The sequence below is a fragment of the Myotis yumanensis genome, unplaced genomic scaffold (genome assembly GCF_028538775.1).
Source record: "Myotis yumanensis isolate MYYU_CA2020_CCGP unplaced genomic scaffold, mMyoYum1.0.hap1 SCAF_3, whole genome shotgun sequence".
NCBI lineage: Eukaryota > Metazoa > Chordata > Mammalia > Chiroptera > Vespertilionidae > Myotis > Myotis yumanensis.
The window spans coordinates 167,847,961-167,872,038 of record NW_027223754.1 but is presented as its reverse complement, the minus strand read 5'-3'; the positions used below and the strand labels follow the sequence as shown (position 1 = coordinate 167,872,038).

Sequence of the window (24,078 nt, the reverse complement as noted above, 5' to 3'; positions counted from 1 at the left end):
CAGTAGGGGGCGTGCAGGAGGCAGCCAATCAATAATTCTCATCATTGGTGTTTCTATCTCTCTCTCCCTCTCCCTTCCTCTCTGACATAAATAAAAAATATATATTTTTTAAAAAAAGAGGGAGCATGAAATATAATTCTATCTAATAAAAGGGCAATATGCAAATTAACCATCACTCCACCACAAAGATGGCAGTGCCCAGTCTTCTCAGCCCCGTCAGAGTGCCCCAATCCCGGGGGCGGGGGGAGGGTGGGGGAGGGCAGAGAGGTGGGGGGGGCATGGCGCTGAGAGTGGGCAGCATGAGCGGCCTGGAGCAATGCTTGCTTTGTCGCTGGGTCCGGCTTGGGCCAGCCCCCTGGAGCCAGAGCAGACATGGACAGGGGATAGGGGGGCCGGCCCACAGCCTTCACAGCCGAGTGTAGGCCTGGAGAGGAGACGGCGGGCCTGCCTCCTGCGGAAGCAGCGCGGGTCCCTCCTGCCTCCCGCGGAAGTGGCGCAGCTCCCGTGGGCGCCGGCAGCTCGCTTCCGCCTCCCGTGGAAGTAGGAAGGTTCCCGGGGTGCGCTGCGGTTCCCCCCAGCTCCTGAGGAAGCGGCGGGCGGCCTACTGTGCGTGATGGGCTACTAGTATTTGTATATTTCTCAAAGGTCTCTAAATGGATTGTGGAATTTGGAAGCAGGGGACTGTGTCCTTTTGAGATTGAATACATTTAAAACAGATTACTTACTACAAGAATAAGAAATATAATGCCATTAATAAAAATGCTCTTTTTTATATTTAAAGGATAAGGAAACTTACCTTTGAATTGAAGGTAACATATTTTGGCGTACACATGTCAGCATTTGTTGAATTAGCACTTGTTGCATTTAGCCCTGGAACAATGCAGGGAATCTGAAATTTCTTGTAGATAACCTGATATTAAAAAAAAATAGGAGAAACAATATAGACTTTATATCAAATAGAGCCAACTAAGGAATAATGGTTACATAGCATTGTACTATGGCAAAACCAAACATACCATTCCAACCAACACTTACCACTATTAAGAAGAAAACCATACAGCTCAAGGAAAATCCACTAGTATAGCCAAGGTACCCTAAAAAAAGTTTAAAAAAATTAAAGTTACTATTTTATCCATCACCTTCTTTCAATGACTTTTTAAAAAAATATGTTTTTATTACTTTTAGAGAGAGAGGAAGGGAGGAGGAGGAGAGAGCAAGCAAGAGAGAGAGAGAGAGAAACATCAATGTGCAAGAGAAATATCAATTGGTTGCATCCTGTATGTGCTCTGACTGGGGACTGAACCTGCAACCTGTGAACACGCAACCTTTCTGTGCACAGGACGATACTCAACCAACGGAGCCACCCCAGCCAAGGTAATGCATTTTCCCCAGCACAGTTTGGGGTTCAAATGTATATAGACATGCCAATGTGAATGTAAGATTTATTCTTTGATAGTGCTACTTGATTTGGCAAAAATGTGACTTTAAGTAAAAACATTATTATGAGTTTTGATTCCAGTTCTCCCTGACACACTGGAGAACAGCTTCCCAGAATCCAGGGGAAAACAGCCTCCCAAACTTAGTCATGGAATTCTGAAGCTGTACGCTGATGGATACCTATGGCCAAATCCATTCCTCTTTATTATGCACTTGTTGTATACATAATGCTATCAGCCACAATCCTTCTCTTCCCAAATGAGAGGCATGCACAGAGGAGAGGGAGTGATTTCTAGGGATAAACTGAGCATCTGGGGATCTTTACCTTGCTCCCCTTAGAATGTCTGGCAGATCTCCAACCACCGTAACCTCCAGAGAGGCAAAGTTAAGTGGCCTCTGGGGTCTGCACTGTTCTCATCTCTGGGGGAGAAAGGCCCTTCTCTACTTAAACTGAAAAGACTTATGTGTATATACATACAAAAGCCTAAACACAGACCCAGAAAACAGAACATTAAGTAGTTTGTGTGTGTGTGTGTGTGTGTGTGTGTGTGTGTGTGTGTGTTTAACGTCTACTTATAGATCTTACAGAACAGCTACAGAGGCTGGATATTTTTCATACAAAACAAAACAAAAGAAACCATGGTTAGCAATCATTTTGGGAAGAACTTTAAATGTCTGCCTGGAATTAGCCCAGAATGAAAGGAAATGCATTTTAGAAGGTTTGGACTGGCCGGCAGTGCGGCCACATCATTCGATGTGTGAAACTCCCATAACATCAGACACACTCGTCTCTGATGATAACGCACCTAGAGAAGCCAAAACCAAATGGATATGGCCCAGTGGTTGTTTTCCACTTTCGACCTTTCACTTTTCTCTCTCTCTGTAATGAGGCAAATAACTGAGGTTGGTTAGACTTTGTCATTTAAGAGTAATTCACTATACTCTGGGGAATAAATAGAAGCAACTTCCGGTCTTGATATTAGATTTTTAAAAAAATAAAATTGTCTAAATAATCAGGAGAATTCCATTTTTTGACTTTTCTCAGAATAGCCTGTACGTTTGTGCTACTGGAAATATGCCCTGCCTGTTGCCGGTCCCCATAGCTCCCTAGAATGATTGCTTAGGAAGTCACATACTGACCAGTGTTTTGTTTTGCTTTTAAAAGCCTTTTTATTGATTTTAGAGAGAGAGGAAGGGAGAAGGGGGGGGGAGAGAGGGAGAGAGAGAGAGAGAGAGAGAGAGAGAGAGATCAGAGAGTGAAAAATCAATCGGCTGCCTCCTGCACACTTTCTATCAGGGATTGAGCCCTCAGCCCAGGCATGTGCCCTGATCAGGAATGGACCTGGCAACTTTTTGGTGCACAGGATGATGTCCCACCAACTGAGCCACAGTTATATCCCATATTAAAGTTGAGACTGGTTCATACTTATAATTTATCATTTACTTAATTTTTACCGTATAAGTGGAAGTTGAGGGCAAAGTTGCTCGTTTTACTAGGTTTCTGATTTATCTGGGCACTGTAGAGACTACGATAAAAGCAAGATCTTTCCTTACCTAAGTTCTTCAGGAGACACAGAGGGAGAATTATGCTGAAGGTGACAATCACCACCAGGACACGGCCATCCACGTACCAGGCTCTGAAAGACATATCAGCGGGGAGGCCATATTTCCTTAGAAAATGACATTTTTTCCCCTTAAGAGTAAAATTTCACAATATATTTTTACTGATGTTTTAATTGTTATTAAATTTTATCATTATTCATGTTTTATCCAAACACTTTAACGCAACCACTACTCCTTTACTGCTGTCTTTCCCCCGTGTGACGGAAGAAGGGATATTGGTTTCTTTTCCTCCTCTATTGGCCAATGTGGCATTCCTTTGAATTATTTATGTGGCTTCAAAGCTGAATGCACACATTGCATTCTGTCCGATTACAACTTGTATCATCAATTATTTAAAGAGAAAGTTCCTTTTTGTTTTGCTTGCCTAATATCCTTGAAAAACAAGTCACCACAGGCTCTCTCCCTTATCTCTTGTATTTGACCTTAAATCCTGATTATAGAACACTAGGGCTATGGCTTCGATGATTCTCCTTTGAAAGAAAACAGAAACTAAGACCTACAAGGACAGTTAAACAAGAGAGAGTCAAAACATAACGGCTGTACCAAATGTAGCTGCAACATTTTCCAGGGTTAACTACATCTTTAACGAAGGTGGCTCATGTAAGTTTTGCTTCCAAAATGCTATGTCCCTTCTTTTAAAAAAGCGTCTCAATTTTTTTTTTTTGCTTGTTCTACATCTGTGTTAAAAAAATACTCTGTATCTGTTCCATTTCATAGAAACTAGACATAGATTTTAGGCTCTTGAGAAAATGCAGCATCTACCATTTTTCAGCCTGACCGATGAATCTGCCTTGGAAATGCTCATATTCAAGGGGTTCTCTCTGCTTCTTTTACTTAGATAACTCCAGAGAAACGTGTTGAAACAACAAACAGAAAAAAACAGCCTGGGGAAAACTTTGTTTCGGCAATTTTCATAAAATAAAAACTTTGGTTAGCCCACATTTCGATTAAAAACATTTTAATTATCTTACAAAAAAAGGGTCTATGACTTACGAAAATGTCTCTTCCTTTCCCATTAGAAACTTTATGGCAGAGGGTAGCTCATTTTTGACTATGAAGAGGTAGCTCAGCATTGCTAGAGGAAAATGAGAACGTTTTAGAAAGAAGATACTGAGGTTCATGTTGCAAGCCGTATAAAAGGTTACCAGCCTGTTCTTAGAGTAACCTTCAGTAAGACACAAAGGCAGCGTTAGACACTCTCACAGTTTCCTTGGTTTTAAATAAGTGACTGCTGTCTCCGCTTTACTTTCCATGTTGCGTTTTAGCAACGGGAATGATAACTTCTTGAATTATGTTAAAATTCATGTGACCACCCAACCACCAGAATTAGAAAACATAATAAAGTTCACCTACTTTATTTTTTTAAATATATTTTTATTGATTTCAGAGAGAGGAAAGGTGAGGGAGAGAGAGAGAAACATCAATGGTGAGAGAGAGAGAGAGAGAGAGAGTCATTGATTAGCTGCCTCCTGCACGCACCACACTGGGGATTGAGCCCACAACTTGGACATGTGCCCTGACTAGAAATTAAACCGTGACCTTCTGGCTCATAGGTCAACACTCCACCACTGAGCCACGCCAGCAGGGCCACCTACTTTAAAGTTAAGCATAAAAGCACGTTTGTGTTTGTCTTTACCTCCGGTGTTCTGTAGAGAGGTGGCTCCAAAGATGACAAACTTCCCTGTGGTGCCGAAGACCTGCTCTCCCAGCTTTTCATAAACCATGCAACCTATTTAGACATCATATTTGAGAACACAAGAAATGACAGGGCTCTAAAAGTTAAAACTAGCCAAGATTCATCACACTACTGTCTATTCCCCAAGTTATTTCATGTCTTTCTCAAAACCTCACAAATGGTCTTCTTGACTTTGCAAGGGTTAAGGACATTCTCGTTATAAAACAACCTTGGCCACTGGTTACGCTCATATGCATGCATACAGTCCTATGGTTGATCTCTTATCTCCTCAACCCCCCCCCCCCCCCCGCCTTCCCTCAGAGGTTGGACAGTCTGATGCTTCTATGACTATTTTTGTTCATCAGTTTATGTTGTTCATTATATTCCACAAATGAGTGAGATCGTGTGATATTTATCTTTCTCTGACTGGCTTATTTCGCTTGGGAGGTGGAGGTGGCTGAGGAGAGGTCAATGGAGGAAAAGGGAGACTTATGTAATACTTTAAGCAATAAAGAATTTAAATTAAAAAAATAAATAAATAAACAACCTCTTGACATTTTTAAATGTCAGACATGACCACAAATTCTCCTTTCTCAGGTTGGCTACAAAAGCATTGCAATTCAACTATTAGGTCATAAGGCTTATTTCTGACTGCCTTAAATAGTCCTTTTACTTTACTGGGGGAATTCCCCACTCGGACGTGTTGTCAGGTCTGGTGAATATCATTAAAATAAAGATTTGATTTAAAAATAAAAATCCTGACAGTTGGGATAAAAGGCTCTTTTTGAATTAATAACCTGAATGTTTAGGTTAACAAAGAACTATCTTAATCATATTCCTTCAATGTCTCATGTATTCTAAATATAATAACAAGTTCAGAGGCATGGAATAGTCACACCATCAGAATTCTGATTGTTTGTAAAATTTAGTTCAAAAATAAGCAACTCACCTAAGAGAGCAGTCAAGAGGTCTACCTAAACAATAATTTGGCTCTAGCAAAATTCTAAAGTATTCAACTAGCCTTTCTCAATAAATACTAAGATTCAAAGCCATCCATTTTTAAAAAAGTGTTTCTAATTCTTTATGACAACTCAGCTGACATTTTCAAAACGTTCACAGAAAGTAATATGGGTCAGGCTAAACTGAACTTTTGTTTAATCTCTCATAAGACTGATGTTTAAACCAGATAATGGTTAGATCCTCAATTTATTACAGAATGTTCCAGTTAAATGGAGTCGTCTATATACAATAACAGTCGGGCAATGTAATTTTAGCTAATGCAAAAGTCAAAGTATTACAAACATAACCCATTATCCCAGGAATAGAAAATAAACACTTCAGGTATTACACTGCCCAGAGTCCTTGAAATCTTTTCCTAGCACACTCACTCCCATAGTCCCTCTCGAGTAACGTTTTCTCCTTGAAATAGGCACGAAAGAGAATAAAAGCTCTATTTACTTTTAGAACTTGAAGGCTATAATATAAAAAACATGGGATCCTTGTTCTGAATTTATAAAAACCCGGGGAAAAACAAAAGCCTTTAAAACAAAGTCATCTTAAACTAGGAAGAAAAAAAAAAGAGGTATAATTGAGGGTTTATTTAAATGACAACACCATTGTGCACTCTTCGTGACAATTTAATTTATAGTTGCTGTATCTATTTCTCTGGGTAAATACTACTATAGGTCTTCCAGTGACTGTCGGCCGAAGTACTCTTTTTCTTTAATAATCAAGTTCCTGAGCAGGAAGAGCCTCATTTGTTTACAATTTCATCACCATCAAAATCATTCCTCCTGGCTTTAACAAAAGTAGACCTATTAGCAGCTTACCTGTTTCCTTTGAACAGATCAACAGAAGGTTTATTGAATATATAGACAGCAGTGTCACCGAAGACAAAAGTACCCTAAAGCAAAAAGAAGAAATCATGTCAGAACTATAAAAGAACATACTCTGACCTTATGTTTTAGAAAGCCAGAGGCTTGTTTATATGGTTAACACTATTTGTAGATGGTATCCGAATTGTGGAATCTATTAGTCATACCTTCTTTAAAATCCTTGATCAAAATGTTCTACCAAATAAAGAACTGCCCATTAGAATCTGAGTAACGAACAGTTCAAATCCTTTACGTAATTCAAAGCCTAAATAGTAATCTGAGATCATTTCAGTTGGGATGACTCTAAAACAACATTATGAAGGAGAGATTTTGCAGTCTATGTGCCCTGCTCCCTCTGAGTAAGGAGTGAGGAGGGGGTGTGAGGACTGGGGAGGCTGGGGGAAGGTTTGCTGTGACCCTTAGGTCAGTGACCATGTGACTTTGGGCAACTGGCCCAATTTCTCCCATCCCTAGATCCCTCACCTATAATATAAAGACACAAGCCAAATAATATCTAACATTCTTTTATCCGATTTTCTATGGCTATTTATGAATCTATACATCGGACCATTGAGATCATTCACTTTCTTTGCACCTGGTTCCTCTTGAAAGCATATGCACCTCTTTTAATGGATGGGAAACATTTTGACAATCAAAAACAATGAAAATACTTTTTTGGATGATGAACTCCTGTTTTTGTTTTAGTACGTCTGGCTCATTATCCAATCCTCCTCAAGAAAAAGCACAGTTAAAACAAGGTGGCAGATTACATAGATTATGTCTGTATCATTTGGTTAAAACAGACATCATCATGGAAACTGAAGCCTATTTATTAAAAAGAAAACATTTCCAATCCCCCAGATGAAACCACTCACTCCCTGATGTAGGGAAATACATCCCTAGCATAGTACGTACATGACTGTAATTGATTCTCGGTCTGAGTAAGTAAGGCAATTGTTTTTCTAGCAGGTGCTATTGACAAGTGCTTGGCAAACCTGCAGTTCTCTCAGCGTGGGCTGTCTCCCTCCCAAACCCTCTCACCACCTCTCACACCTGCTGAACCGCTGCCCTCGGGCCCAGCTCAGATGTCACCTCCTTGGGTGCCTTCCCTTGCCCCAGACAGAAAGACTGCTCCCTAGCTCTCTCGGATATCCACTGGGAGAACAAAATGATCAACTGCAGAGTAGGTGGGCTGCCAGAGATGGCCAGAAAACACAAGAGGAACAGAGCTCAGCAGAAGTAAGACAAACACTGGGAGAAAGAATAGAAACCCCAGCACTTTGGATGGAGGTTAACAAATAAAGGAGAATTTAAATGAAGATCTGGCTGTAAGGAAGTGCCTTCATATATAGACCGAGTTAGCGAAGATCCTTGAACAGGAGAGTGATAAAGAGGGTAAGTCCCTTATTATCTATTCTGGCTGAGGGACACAAGAAACTGAGAGCAAGCATGTTTTATTAACCCTTCCAGCAGTTTCGAGATATGTAAGGGAACATGATTTGATATGCTCTGCCAGAGGGTAAGATATAGGAGACAGCTGTGGTATGATTTTTCTTTAATTTTTTAAGATAAACAATATTTATGTGGAAGAAGTAAGCTTCGAGTTCCACTCGGAGTTCACACATGATTTTAGGGGCACTGAACACTAAGTGGCAACTCTGACATGTGCATGTGACAGGCCACTGAAGATTTCTGTGTGGCACAGAACAGCATGGGCTTCCCAGCTGGAGGCAGGATGGAGGCAATTTTAGGATTAGCCACGTGCTATGCTAGAGTGACCACGTACCCTGCTGAGCCAATTCTCCGGGGACTGACCTGGGGAAGAGGGGGCGGGACTTACCACTGGGCCCCAAGCTAATGAGCAAAGAGTATGACCTTGTAGGAGCTTTGTGCCTAGTAGAAGGGATAATTACCAAAATCTACGTAATGATTAACCAAAGGCCCTACATCCGGGCAAATGGGTTACTTATTAGCAAAAGAAATATTCTAAAGAAACTTCTTCGAAACTGCTCTTGGTCCTTTTAACACATTCTATTTGGTTGAATCTCTTTGTAGATGATGCTCAGCTGGCCTGTGGCCCTTGGCAAGAGATAAAGAATTTTTTCATAAACTCTTATTGTTTCTTTTCCTTTTTTTTTAAATGGGAGACTGGTGTGTGTTTTTTATCTGCACCCAAGGATAAGTTTTTCATTGATTCCAGACAGAGAGGAAGAGACGGGGGAGAGAGAGAAACATCAACCCATTGCCTCACACACAAGCCCCAACCAGGGATTGAACCCTCAACTTGGGCATATGCTGATTGGGAATCAAACCCGCAACCCTTCAGTGTGGGGGACGACATGCTAACCACTGAGGCATACCGGCCAAGGCGCTTCTTTTTCCTTTTCAGGTAAGGGAAGTGTTGATCGGGGAAGATTTTAGCAGGGATTTTATCCTCTTCCCCACACTTAACAGCAAAATGAAGTCCTCCCACAGTGATGAGAACTCCCTGATCATGTGCTTAAGAGACATAACCTTGCAACCCAGACAACAGCACCTGCACAGAGAGAGTAGGATAGCCTTTGCCTTTGGCCACCCAATCTCCGAGGCCGCTCCTCTCATCTCTCCCAAAATATAGATCTTCCCTCCAAAGACTAAAAGTGAATAAGAACAAAAATATTTTCCTATCAGGTCACCCCTGCAGATCCAAATTCTATATGTAAGATTCTAAGACTGCTTTAGGCTATAATAGATTCTAGCATTAATGGGATTAAATTTTTAAAAAGTAGACTCTTAGAAAGGACCAATACATTGTCTAATGGGCTATAATAGATCCGAGAAAAGTTTGAGGATCCGGTCAGAGATGTCAGAGACACAGAAATTGTGACATCTAAACACAAGTAACCTCAAAGACACAGACAACAGGAGGGTGGTTACCAGAGGGAAAGTGGGGTGAGGGAGGGTGAAGGGGGTCAAATATATTGTGAGGGAGGGAGACTAGACTTTGGGTGGTGAGTACACAATGCAATAAACAAATGAAGTATTACAGAATTGTACCCCTGACGCCGATATAATTTTATTAACCAATGTTACCCATATAAATTAAAACACACACACACACACACACACACACACACACACACACGCCTTGCTATAAAATGAGATCACATGACGTACTCCCGCCCTGGCAGCAGAGCCCCTGGAAGAGGTGGAGGTGAAGCGGCAATCACCCTTGTGGATCCAGAAATAGCTCGGATGGGGCTGCCACGCAGGTGAGTGCTTTCAGCTCTTCCAGGACCCACTCCTCTCAAAATACGGAACCCTTCCCGGCCTCCCCAGCATGCCTCTCCCTGCCAGTGACGGGCAGAGCAGCTTTTCTTGGTTTACTGTGTGTGTGAATGACGTCGGGATCTTGTTACAGTGAAGATTCTGACTGAGTAGGTCTGGGGTGGGACCTGAGATTCTGCATTTCTAACAGGCTCCCAGGTGATGCCGGTCATGCTGGTCCACAGGCCCCTCTTGGAGCAGCAGGGCTTTAAGCTGAGCTCCGGCCCTGTGGTATATACATCTCAGTGTTTCTGATTCTCACAACCACTGAAGTAGGGCTAAACCGCCCGCCACACTGTCTGCAGGTGGGTGCCACGCCCGCATTACAGCGCGATTACCTGTAACGTGGGCCCAGGGCTGCGCAGCTGAGACTGCACTTAGAGCTGAATTATTATCATTCCGTGAGTCACTGACCTGGCCTCAGTGTGAAAGCGAGATCTTATCTACTTCCTTTAGTTGACTTCCTCGGGGCACTAGGGCCCTGAGGTATATATTCACCAAGGTATATGCTTCCCACCCACTCCTGTCTGCCTCATCCCAGCCCGTTCCTTTCCCGGGGCTCTCGAGGCCAGAGAGCCAGTGACGCCAAAGGCCTGGAGTAACCTCAGTCCTCAGTCCCCAGTCCTGGGAGGCTCCGAGGAGCAGAGAGCTGGGCCCTCTGATGGGGGTGGCAGATTGGCCTCCCCCACATACCCAGCTGGCTGGAGTCTTTTGCTGCTGCCTCCCCCATGCCTACTCCCATGGCAAGGCCCTGGGACCCAGGGCACCAGGCCAAAGAGTCTTCTTTTTGTCCTTCATGGCCGCGGGCAAGTTTTTCATAGTCTTAATAGTATCTGGCTTTGTGCTTAGAAATAAAACACATGTTCACCAAGGTATATATTTCTTAGTTTCAACTCCACTCCGCTCCTCCACCAGCCATGTCTCTATTGTTCCAAAAGGGATATGAGGCTCAGCGACTATATAATTCTTCTTCTTCTAAACCTGGCCAAAGGTATAAAACTGTTACCATCCTCAATCCAGTCCGCATACAAACCCCCTGCACTGGAGGAAAAGTGATCTTTATCGCCAGTCCTGCCTTCATCCATCAGCATCTCCCACCATCTTCAGGGCCTCACTCCAAAACTCAAGGACATATATGCTGGTTGAAGCAAAATATCTACACGAAAATGTAAAACTTCGGTACAAGGAAACATATTGTTTACTGGCCAACCATCCTCCAGTCCTTCCTCCTGCTGTGACCTCTCTCTCCCTCAGTCCCTTCTACCTTTTACCTTTCTTCTACATTTCCAAACTGTCTCCCCCTCCTGCACGTTTTCATTCATCTTTTATTGCCACTAGCTCCCCCTGGTCTCTCATTTTACCTCCGATTCTTCCCAAGGGAAACGTCTGTATGAAGTAAAGATTTAAAAGCACTGCTGAGCTGGGGAAAAAGGGAGAGCTCTGGGCATCCTGGAGAAACCAACTGAGAATGGTCAGATGTGGGGGTTTCCCGGGCTAGTGTGCTGGCCAGCCAGTGGGAAAGGAAAGTTATCGGGTGGGAAAGAGAGGGCTGTGAGGGACTGTGCCATCTAAGCCGAGCAGGAGCAGGGAAGGAAACAGACATTCAGCGACAGAGACGGTGCGAATATGCAAGGCTGGGTGCTGGGAGTAGACGAGGTTGTGGTCAGAAGTCGGGTCATTGCAGAGGTGGTGGCGCAGCGTGGTTCCTGGCCCAGGGAAGCCAGGCAGGTGGGAAGCTTAAGTGGAGAGGAGAGAGGACACAGAGGAAGAATGGTTTATTTCTTGAGAGCTCAAGTGGAAGGAGATAAGGTGTCCTGGGTCCCTAATTCATGTGAAAGTTTATTTTGAAAATTTCAAAAATTATCTTTGACATACAAATGCATTTCCTGGAGCTTTAGTTTACTTTAATGGGAATTCAATATAATCAATAAAACATTTTCTTGATCTTTACTAAAATTAAATATCGGGGTATTTGTTATGTGAGGTCCATGCTAAGCACGTGTTAAAAACATGTCACTTAGGAGTAGTACAATTGCTATCTATTTTACATATAAGAAAGTTGAAGTTCAGAGAGGTTAAATATTTTGTCTAAAGTCACATAGCATCAGAGCCCTCAGGCCTGGGAATCGGACTCCAAAGTCCTTATCACCATCACGCTATGCTGTCTGCCCAAGGCAATGTGCAGAAAATGTGTAGGAATGAGAGCAGAAGACAAAAACTTAGCTTAAAATACATCAAACTATTAACAGAGCTCAAGTTTGAACAGTGACACTTTGGATGATTTCTTTATACTTTTTAAATTAATTTCATGCATTTTCAAAAAAGTCTTTAATGATTATCTTACCTTTACAATACAAGTATTGAAACAAAAAATATAAATAGCCTTTCAAATATTATTATTCCAAACCCTTTTGGGGAGGGTGGTTAAATCCCAAGCTCATTAATATAGCCCCTATTTCATTTAAAGAGCTCACAAAATACAAAAAGAAGCAGAAACATTTAATCATTCAGTCCTGAAGTGGACATCTTAGTCATTAAATTCTGACTAAATTTCAACATTCTGAGGATCAGAGGCCCAGCACCCTGGGATCTGATAGCATGTGACTGTTTGTAATATTTACCAACTGAACCAAGGAAGGAAAGGATGGTTTTAAAGGTTGGACAGGGAACAGGTGGTGGTCAATTATTTGTATAATTCATTCTATGTGTTTCCTTGTAGCTAAATCTAAATTCTTTGGTGCAAGCCTCACTGTTGGTTAGATATTTTATTTTGTCTAGAGAAAGAAATATGTATCACTGATGACCAAATCAAATAATATCTAACAGATTTATTCCTAAAAAGAAATAAGTATTTAAAAGAGGTATGCAGATGGAAATATAATTTGTCAGTTTAGTTGACACTTTGTGATGTTAAACAAGTTGGGAGGGGGCCTGCGTTTAAGTGAGGAAGTTATACCAGTAAGAAAGTCGTATGCCCACACCACTTCCTGTTTTGCCTATAGTACTTGGTAGAGCTTCGGGTTTGTGGGCGCTCCATTTATAACTCTTGGCGTGTCCTTCCTCTTCTTCCATTCCCAAGAATAACCGGTTTCCCTTCTCCTCAAACCTAGAACCTTTCCATCATTTTAAAATGATGCCCCCTTTATCATACTGTAAACATGTACCTCTTCAGTGACAGAAAAAGTCCATGTGGGATTTTTGCACATGTGTGTGCAGATAACACACTCTTACCTCTCTGGGGCCGAGAGAATTGACTTCTTAGACGCATCTTAGATGATTCACCAACTAAGCACAACTGCTCAATTTTTAAAAACAATGGGTGGGACTCATCTGCTATGATTGTTAACTCTTCCTGTTTACAAAACAGGCACTCATTATTACACAGTACTCATCATTAAATAAAGGAATGTGCTATACTTGGTGAGTATTTTGGACTTTCACTCCATTAGGAATGATGGGTTTGGGGCTTCATTCATACTTTCCTACTGTTTCCATGGTAACAGTGCACATTTAAGGAGAGATGGGAGAGTCAAGAGGAAGACTCCATGCGTTTGTTCCCTAGAAATGATCTGTGTCCCTTCCCTTTCCCACCACCAGTTAGTGTCCTCCAGGGCAAAGTACTTAGCCTCTATGAATCTTACTTTATCTACAAAATGAGAATGATAAATAGGATTGTTATAAAGATCCCATGAAACAGTGTGTACTTTATAACTATCTTTTAAAACATATACATTTAAAAAAATAAAAGCCATTCTCAGCTAGCAAGTCATACAAAAAGAGGCTGCAGGTAGCTTTGGCCTGTAGGCTGTCGTTGGCCGATACAGATGTAGATCAGTGATACCGTGTGTCTGATGTAAGGTGAAGCCTGTGGCCATAGAACAAAGCAAAATTAACTGGCCCTTATAGGGCCAGTTTTCCCAATCTACTAAACCAACTACCACGCCGGGAGTAATAGAGTTCAAGTTAACCTTGAAAATCCAAACTTCTACACTCTACTGACCTATTGTGCTGATCCACACCTGTCCTACTATAACCCAGAACACTGAACGGAAAAGGCATCCTATGCATCATGGAGGTGAATAATCCTATTAAAAACTTAGTATAGTTAAGTTGCTTCTTGCAAGCTAAGAAAAACGCAGTGCTCCAAAATGTACCGGATGCAACTCAACACCGATAGGACTGAGCTCCGTGTACACTCTCTTGCGCATGTGCGCGCAGATACACACTCCTACCTCTCTGGGGCCAAGAGAATTGACTTCTTGGAACCCCTTATCAGACACATCTTAGATGACTCACCAACTAAACCAAGCTGCTCAGTTTTTAAAAACAATGAGTGGGACTCACCGCCTATGATTGCCAACTCTTTCTGTTTACAAAATAGGCACTCATTTTGTGTAGCACAACGCTCACCACTTTCTCATTTCCCTATTTCTGAAAAGCTTCTTATTCCAGGGCATTTCAATAGAGTTCAGTGGCACTGTCACTGTCCTTTTTACATGTATTTCAATGTTGGCAAGCCTGAATGTGCCATTTCTCCCCTTCCAGTATTATTATTCCCAAACAAGAGACTCTGATGCCCATGATTTTTGCTGCCAGCTGAAGGACAATTTTCTCTTCAGATCATTTCTAGGGAGCAGTGACTATAACTCAAAGAATTTTAAAAACAAGTAACTGATTGACAAGACAGAAGATGAATGCAACCAACCCATGGACCTCCTAGGGTCATCCGGAAGAGCAAGGTTTCCTTACTGACTTCCTCTTTTGCCCCCTTTTTAAGACAATTTGGTCTTTCCTTGGGAGGCAAAGAACTTCTGGCTTAGGAATGCACAGAAAAGACAATGTAACTTGAGAAACATCACCCAGACCATCTTTGTTACGTTAAGAGCAAAATTATCTACTTGGTGGGTGTGATTCTAACTTTCTGAGCAATCATAGCTCAGGACTATTATAGAGCATTTACAAAGGTACTGCAATTTCACTCCAGTTTAGTAGAATTTGCTGAAAAAGGTTTAGAGACCTTAGAAAGCTATGTTGACACAGAACACAAACCTCCTGATAATGAGAAGCCCATTTCTGCAACACAACAGTGCCGGGAGCCAGTCCATCCTTGCTGCTAGACACAGTCGCTGCAGGAAAGAAACATCTGCACAGCATATGTTTCAAGGGACCTGGTATATATAGCATATTGTTCTTAATATGTTTGCTCTCTTTAGCGCCATGTGTTTTAACCAAGGTCACCTCTCCGAGAAAGGTTGTTTCCCCAGGTGGGGATTTTTCCCTGAGGTTAGGGAGGGGATACAACCCCTTAATTAAGTGCCAGGCGGGTAGTTAAGCTACATAATCTTTACTCCCTGGAATGGAGATAAGAACCGCCCTAACCTTTGTAATAGAAATTGACAGGATTAAAATCGGCTGGTATAAATATGGATGTAACAAGACAATAAACATCAGAACCTCATCAGTTCCTAACCAGAGCTCCGACCAGAACTTTGGCTGGAAATCCTGGCTATAGGTCCTGACTAGGCTGCTGATCAACTGAAGGCTGTCTTCGTGTCATTCCTTCTTCGCCGACTCCGTCCACACCTTTGGGGACCCCTGGACCTGCTGGGATTGGACCCCAGCACAACAGTAATGATCAAATACCCTATAATAAATGAACAGCACTTAGAGCTATATATCGATGAGTCTATAGTTCCAATTCCATTTCTGTCTATCCCTTGTGTAGTCCCAATTGTAAAACACTGAATTTAAAGCATAAAGGCACCTGACAGTCTGGTCTTAATTTATAGAGACCCTTATTTTTTAGGTTTACCCTTACTGGCATGGCTATTCACTGGCTTGTTTTGTAAACACTGTAATTATAGACAACACGATGTTGCATATTTTTGGTGGTAGGATAATGATAAGTGGTCCACAAAGGTAAATATTTCGAGAGAGACAGGGACAGAGAGACAGAATGAATTCACCTACAATCGAAGCAAACAATCAGCAAAGCGAAGGTAATTGCTGTAAACTGACAATGACAACTAGTATCCTTTTTGCAAATAGCAATTTAACAACAAATGCCCTTTTAGCAACGCAATACTAATCTTGAACAGTATTTCTTAACAGAAATACTCTGAACTATTTTGAATTTTCAGATGAAGGAAGCATTCCCAGGAGAGTAACCACAATAACCTTGTGATTATTTTCATTACATCTCCACAGCCTACTTAAAATTTGAGGGTGAACGAAACCTTTCAGTTATTTTTGTTTCTTCTGATAAGTTTGCAACAATGATGAGAGCCACTGTTTTGCCCCAAAGCCTTGTTTTCCGTTTTTGCAAAGTCGAATTCTTACTTATTCATTCATTCGTTTATGTCAGTGAAACATTCTTGAGAATCAGCTACATGGCAAGCACTCTTCTAGATCTTGTTGTGGGGGAGAGGATTGAATTCAACAAGGAAGAATTAGACATTAATCTTGCCTTTGTAGGGCTCACAATTTAATAGGGAAGGTTAACTATATACCTAAATAATGTCTTTCATCTGGAAGAATCAGAGAAACATTTTTGGAGATGGTCCCTGACGTGGGCCTTACAGGACCATCAGGATGCACCATGGGACTGCACATCCCCACGGCATGGGAATGGGGAGGTGCAGAGGCCGAGCTGAGAGGCATGGTGCAGGCGGCCCCTATGGAAAAGAGGGAGGTCAAGTGTGGCTGATGCAGAGGCAATCTGAAGGGAGGTAAGGTTGAAAATATAGTTTAGGCCCTAACCGGTTTGGCTCAGTGGATAGAGGTCCCAGGTTCGATTCCAGACAAGGGCACGTACCTTGGTTGCGGGCACATCCCCAGTAGGGGGTGTGTAGGAGGCAGCTGATAGATGTTTCTCTCTCATCGGTGTTTCTAACTCTCTATCCCTCTCCCTTCCTCTCTGTAAAAAAATCAATAAAATATATTTTTTTTAAAAAAGAAAATATAGTTTAGACAGGTCGTACAGCACCCATTTCTCATTCTAGCTCTCATGCATGGTCTAAATATCTACACTGAAAATATTTTTCTTCTCAAGTTTTCTGTAGGTAAGAGGAAAAGGAAAATGTTGCACTCGTTTTATGTTCCCTAAAATACAGCTGGTTTTATGTTCTCTAAAAAACAGCGGTTTTCAATAGTTCTTTCCCTAACAGCACAAAGTGAAAAAGGTAATTTAAAGACTATAAACTTTCCACTCCCAGTCCATCCCCAGACCCCAAATCACTATACAGAAGTAACCACTGTCAACAGTTTTCTTGGGTTCTCTACCCAGATAGTCTGCAATTTATGCATATGTACACTATCTCACCCCATGCTCACTTCACCAAACATTCCGTTTGTTTTCACATCATCATATTCCTGGGAAATGTTTTCCATATCAGTATAGACAAATCTATTTTACTCTTTTTTAAAAAATATATTTATTGATTTTTTACAAAGAGGAAGGGAGAGGGATAGAGAGTTAGAAACGTCGATGAGAGGGAAGCATCGATCAGCTGCCTCCTGCACACCCCTTACTGGGGATGAGCCTGCAACCAAGGTACATGCCCTTGACCGGAATCGAACCAGGGACCCTTCAGTCCCCGGGCCGATGCTCTATCCAGTGAGCCAAACCAGCTAGGGCTATTTTACTCTTTTAAAATATCCTAGTTTATGGAACTACTATGCTTATTAGATCAATTCCCTAATAATAAATTTGGCTTTATTTGACTTTGGTGTTACTTGGTTTTTAATTCTTAAACACAAAAAGTTTAGTTAAATCCTTGGAAGAAATTAAATCCAAGGGCTCCTGAAGCCAGTGGGAAATCTTAAATAGCACACGAGGCAAAGTCAGGCACAGCTATGACACATAGGAAGCAGTTCAGAAGGTTCATGGGTTTTGCAATATATGTTAGGCATATACGTTACTTGCCATGACCTGGCATGTGACCACTATCCTCCTCCCCCCGCTCTCCCTCCCACTCCTTGTCTACAATGTGGTATACTCGATATTGTAAAACTCATTACAATAAAGGTGATGGTTCGTGGTGGAACAGGAGTAAAATAATTCAGGAATACTGACTGATTCTACAAGGTGATTTAAAAGCGAAAGTATCAACTTGCAAGTTTCCACTGATAAGAATAAAATTCCCCTCGGGATGTACATAAATAATGTAAGTTTGGTTTCTGAAGAAGGCATCACTAAAAGTAGTGTCTTAGATCACACAGGTTCTAGAGTCTGGGTGGAATCCTGGATCCCATCCTTTCTAAGTCATTATCAAGCCTCAGTTACTTCACCTGTAATATGGCACTGATATTTACAGTGCTATTGGTGGAGACCAAATGAGATAGCATGGCATATGTGGGGTGGGGCAAAAGTAGGTTTACAGCTGTTCCTATGGAAAATAATACAATAATTAATAAATTATCTATTTGTATAAAAACCCTGGGTGTAACACGTCACGTCTGAAGCTCTACCAACCAGAAGGAAGTCAGTCCTGCAGGGGCTGTCTTGGAAATGGCTGTGCCCTCCCCGAGCTGTTTCCTGTGAGGGCGAGGTTTCAGGCAGGAACCTGCCCTCAGAGCGTGGACGCACTGAGTCCTGGGTCTTCTTAGCAACAGCTGCGCCCTCTCTAAGTGAGCTATTTCCGGTAAGGGCAAGGTTTCAGGCAGGAACCTGCCCTCGGAGCGTGGACCGAGTCCTGGGTCCTCTTAGCAACAGCTGTGCCCTCCCCGAGCAAGCTGTTTCCGGTAAGGGCAAGGTTTGAGGCAGGAACTGGCTTTCGGAGCATGGAGGCACTGAGTCCTGGGTTGCATTGCCAAGGGCTGTGCGTTCCCTGAGTTGTTTCCCGGGAGGGCGAGGTTTGAGGCAGGAACCGGCCCTTGGAGCGTGAAGGCATATCTTTATAAAGTTTTAATACATTATACTAGAGGTCGTGGTGGTAGTTTTACCCACACGTCTACAGGAACTGCTGCAAATTTACTTCTCGGTGGAAGCAGCTTTCATTCCCAATATAAATTACTGATTCCATTAAATGAAACTTCAATTTCTAGACTCGATATAAACAGTGAAGTTGCTAAAACTATTAAAAAGGCCCAACTTCTCATTATTGATGAATGCACCATGGCATCCAGTCATGCTATAAACACCATAGATAGATTACTAAGAGAAATTTGAATGTTGTATTTGGTGGGACAGTTCTCCTTCTTAGAGGGGATTTTCTACAATGTCTCAGTATTGTACCGCATGCTATGCGATCAGCCATAGTACAAACGAGTTTAAAGTACTGTAATGTTTGGGGATGTTTCAGAAAGTTGTCTCTTACAACAAATATGAGACCAGAGGATTCTGCTTATAGTGAATGGTTAGTAAAACTTGGAGATGGCAAACTTGATAGCAGTTTTCATTTAGGAACGGATATTATTGAAATCCCCTGTGAAATGGTTTGTAATGGATGTTATTTTTTTTTAAAATATATTTTATTGATTTTCCACAGAGAGGAAGGGAGAGAGATAGAGAGCCAGAAACATCGATGAGAGAGAAACATCGATCAGCTGCCTCCTGCACATCCCCTACTAGGGACTGCCTGCAACCCAGGTACATGCCCTTGACCGGAATTGAACCTGGGACCCTTCAGTCCGCAGGCCGACGCTCTATCCACTGAGCCAAACCAGTTTCGGCTGGATGTTATTATTGAAGCTACCTTTGGAAATACTATATCTATAGATAATATTAAAAATATATCTAAATGTGCGATTCTTTGTCCAAAAAATGAGGATGTTCAAAGATTAAATGAAGACATTTTGGATATACTCAATGGGGATTTTCACACATATTTGAGTGATGATTCCATTGATTCCACAGATGATGCAGAAAAGGAAAATTTTCCCATCAAATTTCTTAATAGTATTACTCCTTCGGTAATGCCATGTCATAAATTAAAATTGAAAGTGGGTGCAATCATTATGCTATTGAGAAATCTTAATAGTAAATGGGGTCTTTGTAATGGTACCAGATTTATTATCAAAAGATTACGACCTAACATTATCGAAGCTGAAGTATTAACAGGATCTGCAAAGGGAGAGGTTGTTCTGATTCTAAGAATTGATTTGTCCTCGTCTGACACTGGCCTCCCATTTAAATTGATTCAACGACAGTTTCCCGTGATGCCAGCATTTGTGATGACTATCAATAAATAACAAGGACAAACTCTAGACAGAGTAGGCATATTCCTACCTGAACCCGTTTTTGCACATGGTCAGTTACATGTTGCTTTCTTTCGAGTTCGAAGAGCATGTGACGTTAAAGTTCTAAATATTTCAGCACAAAGGAAATTAGTCAAGCACTCTGAAAGTGTTTTCACTCTTAATGTGGTGTACAGGGAGATATTAGAATAAGTTTAATCACTTTATCAGTCATTGTTTGCATCACTGTTGTTTTCATATCATGTTTTTGTTGTTGTTATATCATGCCTCTGTTGTTGTTATATCCTTTTGTTATTGTTTATTTATTAATAAATTTATATATTATTTTCATATACATCTTACTAATTTCCTTTCATCTCTCACACTTCTATTATAGAGAAAGGGCAAATAGCAATATTAAAATATTTCCGCTAATTAATTCCCCTTTAATGTGCACAAATTTCGTGCACCGGGCCACTAGTAATAAATAATAAACTCCGTGTTTCACGTACTCACAACTGTAAACCTACTTTTGCTCCACCCTGTATAGTTACCATTCTATAAATTTTAACCATTATAGTGACTACCTAATGAATACTTTAACAAGCATTTACTATATAGTATTAATATATAGCAGGCACTACTGGTATGCTCTCTCTCTCTCTCTCTCTCACACACACACACACACCCATCTTTTTTTTTTTTTAATATATTTTTATTGATTTCGGAGAGGAAGGGAGAGGGAAAGAGAGACAGAAACATCAATGATGAGAGAGAATCACTGATCGGCTGCCTCCTGCACCTCCCCCCACCAACTGGGGATTAAGCCCACAACCCGGGCATGTGCTCTTGACCAGAATGGACCTGGGACCCTTCAGTCTTCAGTTCGATGCTCTTTCCACTGAGCCTAACTAGCTAGGGCCCCATTAACTTCTCATACATAGCAGCCCTATGGGTTGATATTAATTAACAAATGTCTTCTTGCATACTACTTTTCAAAGTGTGCTTTTAGATACATTATCTTTTTTGTTCTCACTAACACTACCCAAGTGAGATAGAAAATGGAAAACAAGACCCACAAAAGGCTGGCGTTATAATCAACCAAAATAAAGTTTAAACTATTGTTTATTCAGATGTTGTTTCACAATGAGCATTTCAAACAGATTGCCCATAAACCCAGTGTTTACAAATAACTATGCTATCTCTTCAAGCTCTCAAAACTGTAATGAGAAACATATGTACTACTATTTGTAATACTTTAAACAATAAAATAAATTTAAAAAATGTAATGAGTTACATTCTCCTTCTTCGTGGTTTTAAACTTAAAGGCTGCATTATTAAAATAATAATAAATAATATTACATGCTAAGAAGTTATGGAAAAATATTAAGTAGTTATTGCTTAACAGATTCTGTATGGTGCAATAAACCTCTCCTTTACCTAGCACTATGAGGAGGTGATATATTCTAAAGTGATTCATTTTCTATAAAATATATGCCTTTTATAGAAATCTTTAGATAATGGAACTTTCCTATTTTGGGCTGGGGTAAAGGAGATAGTATTGTAAAATAAAACAAGACAAACCAAAACCCACCATTCTTCCATGCCACTATTTACTTTCATGCCAATCCCTACTTTTGTTTTGATGGAATTATGGGAAAGCTGTGTAAGAAGGTTAGCGATAGAAGAGGCAGTCACAGTGGAAGGAATTTCTTCAGAACCCATTGCCTTTTCCTTGGATCTCCACTCTCAGGAAAACTCAACTCAACAGGTGCATATCACCCTGAGGAATTTGTGCCTCGGCATATTCCCAAATTGCTGCTTCAGGATACAGCCTCATTTTGTTTCCAAAAGACAACGTATACTTTCCGATCAAATGTAAACTGGCATTCCTCACTCCCACACTTCCTGTTCCTCAGAATTATGAGGCCTCAGAGTTCAGGAGAACACAAAACCTCACAGCATTCTTACGACAGGGCAGAATTCCCTGAATCTGCCCTATTTGAATCAGATGTGTGTTGAACAGGGATGACAGCCATGATGGTTAGGCTGAAAAATAATGAGCCCCAAAGTCATCCAAGGAAAAGCAATCACCCCAGCAAGTTCCCAGAGGAGCCCAGTGAAGAGCCCGCAGCCAGGCTCAGTGAGACACGGCGGAGCCTTCCCAGCTGCTTTTCTAAAGAAGCCTGGACAGGCTTGGACTCTTGTTCCTTGTTGGCTGATAGGAGTCTGGAACAGGGCCCTGTACCAGATGAAATGTCCTGATCCTGCCAACTGCTTCTTGGCTTTGAGCAGCTGTGGGAGCAGCTGGTTTTACAACACACAGAGTGAGTCCTTGTTCTGAAGGAGGAGGGTTCTACCTGCTGTGAGAAACTTAGAAGTTTGGGTTCTTTATATACAACTACCTTCATGAGCTATAGCCTGAAGATTGGGTGTGTTGTGCTTGCTATTCAAGTATAATCAAATGATCTACAATAGTTTTATCCAGGGGAAATCTTCCTGCGATGATAAAAGTCAAGTTTATCCAATTATTTGCTTTCAATCAGAAATTAAAGCGTTATGAGATAAGAAATCAATTATGCCTGCACCAGTATAATTAAAAACCAACTGAATTCCAGGAATCATAGATATCCCAGTAGAGAGATTTTTTTTTAAAGGTATAAAACCTATAGGAGAGTAAAAACTTGAGAGGAGACAATAATAACAAAATTTCAACAGCTGAAAAGTAGCAGAGCTGAATCTTAAATTGGCAGTGGAGAAAGCCAAGGCTAATCCAGTTTATACCACAGAATTCCCAAAAGACCCTGGGGGCATTACTGGAAGTAGGTAACAATGGCAGGGCTAAAATAAAAGAGGATCTGTTTAACTTCTTTTAAGAAATAGCTAGATTCCCCAGACCAGGCACCTACTCTGAAAAGCTGTGTGACTACACCTCTCCCATCCTGGCAAAAGATACGTATCCCGTTACATTCTCTGTAAAGTATAAAATATAAGTCTCCGGGTGAGAGACTCAGCACAACTTGTGGGGGAGGGGGAACTATAATGGACACGGGGATTGGGTAAACACACGCACACTGAGATAGTCACCCCAACCCTTGGCCACCACGTGGTTTCCAGAAAGATGGCAGCAACGCCCAGACCCTCCCGGCAGGTGACTGGAAGCTCTCTAGGTGATTTGAACAGCCAAAGAGAAACCAACACTGGTGGTCCCACAAGGGAAGAGCCACTAACAGCACCTCAAGTAAAGCCAGTGCCAACAAGCCCCATCAATGTGTATCAGGCTCAAATTAACTTTGTCCTCCCTCCCCACTCTTGAATATAACAGACAAAGAAGGATGACTTGACATTGGAGGAACGATTCTAAAATGAAAGAGTCCAAAACAAACAATAGGAATACAATCAGCAGAATTCAAATTGTTGGAAACTCTATATGACAAATGGTCTGGTTTCTTCAACAAATAAAATGCATGGAAAAAAAAAGGAGAAGTGGGGGGAACTATAGATTGAAAGAGACTTAAAACACATATCAACCAATTGTGCTATATGGACCGGACCCTATTTGAGTATTGATTTGAACAATCCAAGTGGTTTCTTAAAAATGAGATAACCAGAGCAATTTAAATATTGGTTGGATGTTTGGTGATACTAAGAAACTGTTGTTAATTTTTTAGATATGACATATTATAGTTGTTTTAACAGTCCTTATATTTTAAAGAAAAATGTTGAAATATTTATGGATGAAATTATATGATAGCTGAGATTTGCTTCAAGACTGTCTGGGTAAGGGGACTGACTAAACAAGCGTGGCTATGGGATGAAGAAAACATGAAAATCTTTTATAATATTATCTTTACTGTATGTTTGAAATTTTCAATAACAAAGAAAACTATGGCCCTAACCGGTTTGGCTCAGTGGATAGAGCATCGGCCTTCGGACTGAAGGGTCCCAGGTTCGATTCTGGTCAAGGGCATGTACCTTGGTTGAGGG

General features: G+C 41.3%; 1 protein-coding gene across 4 annotated transcripts in view; it reads right to left on the bottom strand.

The window, feature by feature from the left end:
* SLC38A1 (solute carrier family 38 member 1) overlaps positions 1-24,078 on the bottom strand; it is a 74,910-nt gene that overhangs the window by 14,926 nt on the left and 35,906 nt on the right. For all 4 annotated transcript variants that reach the window (XM_070410375.1, XM_070410376.1, XM_070410378.1 and 1 more), the window contains 6 exons: positions 6,565-6,638; positions 4,697-4,789; positions 4,054-4,135; positions 2,992-3,074; positions 1,036-1,094; positions 797-910 (listed from right to left, as the gene is read on the bottom strand). In XM_070410375.1, the coding sequence (XP_070266476.1) occupies positions 797-910; positions 1,036-1,094; positions 2,992-3,074; positions 4,054-4,135; positions 4,697-4,789; positions 6,565-6,638 (505 nt within the window). The remainder of the gene's footprint in view (positions 1-796; positions 911-1,035; positions 1,095-2,991; positions 3,075-4,053; positions 4,136-4,696; positions 4,790-6,564; positions 6,639-24,078) is intronic.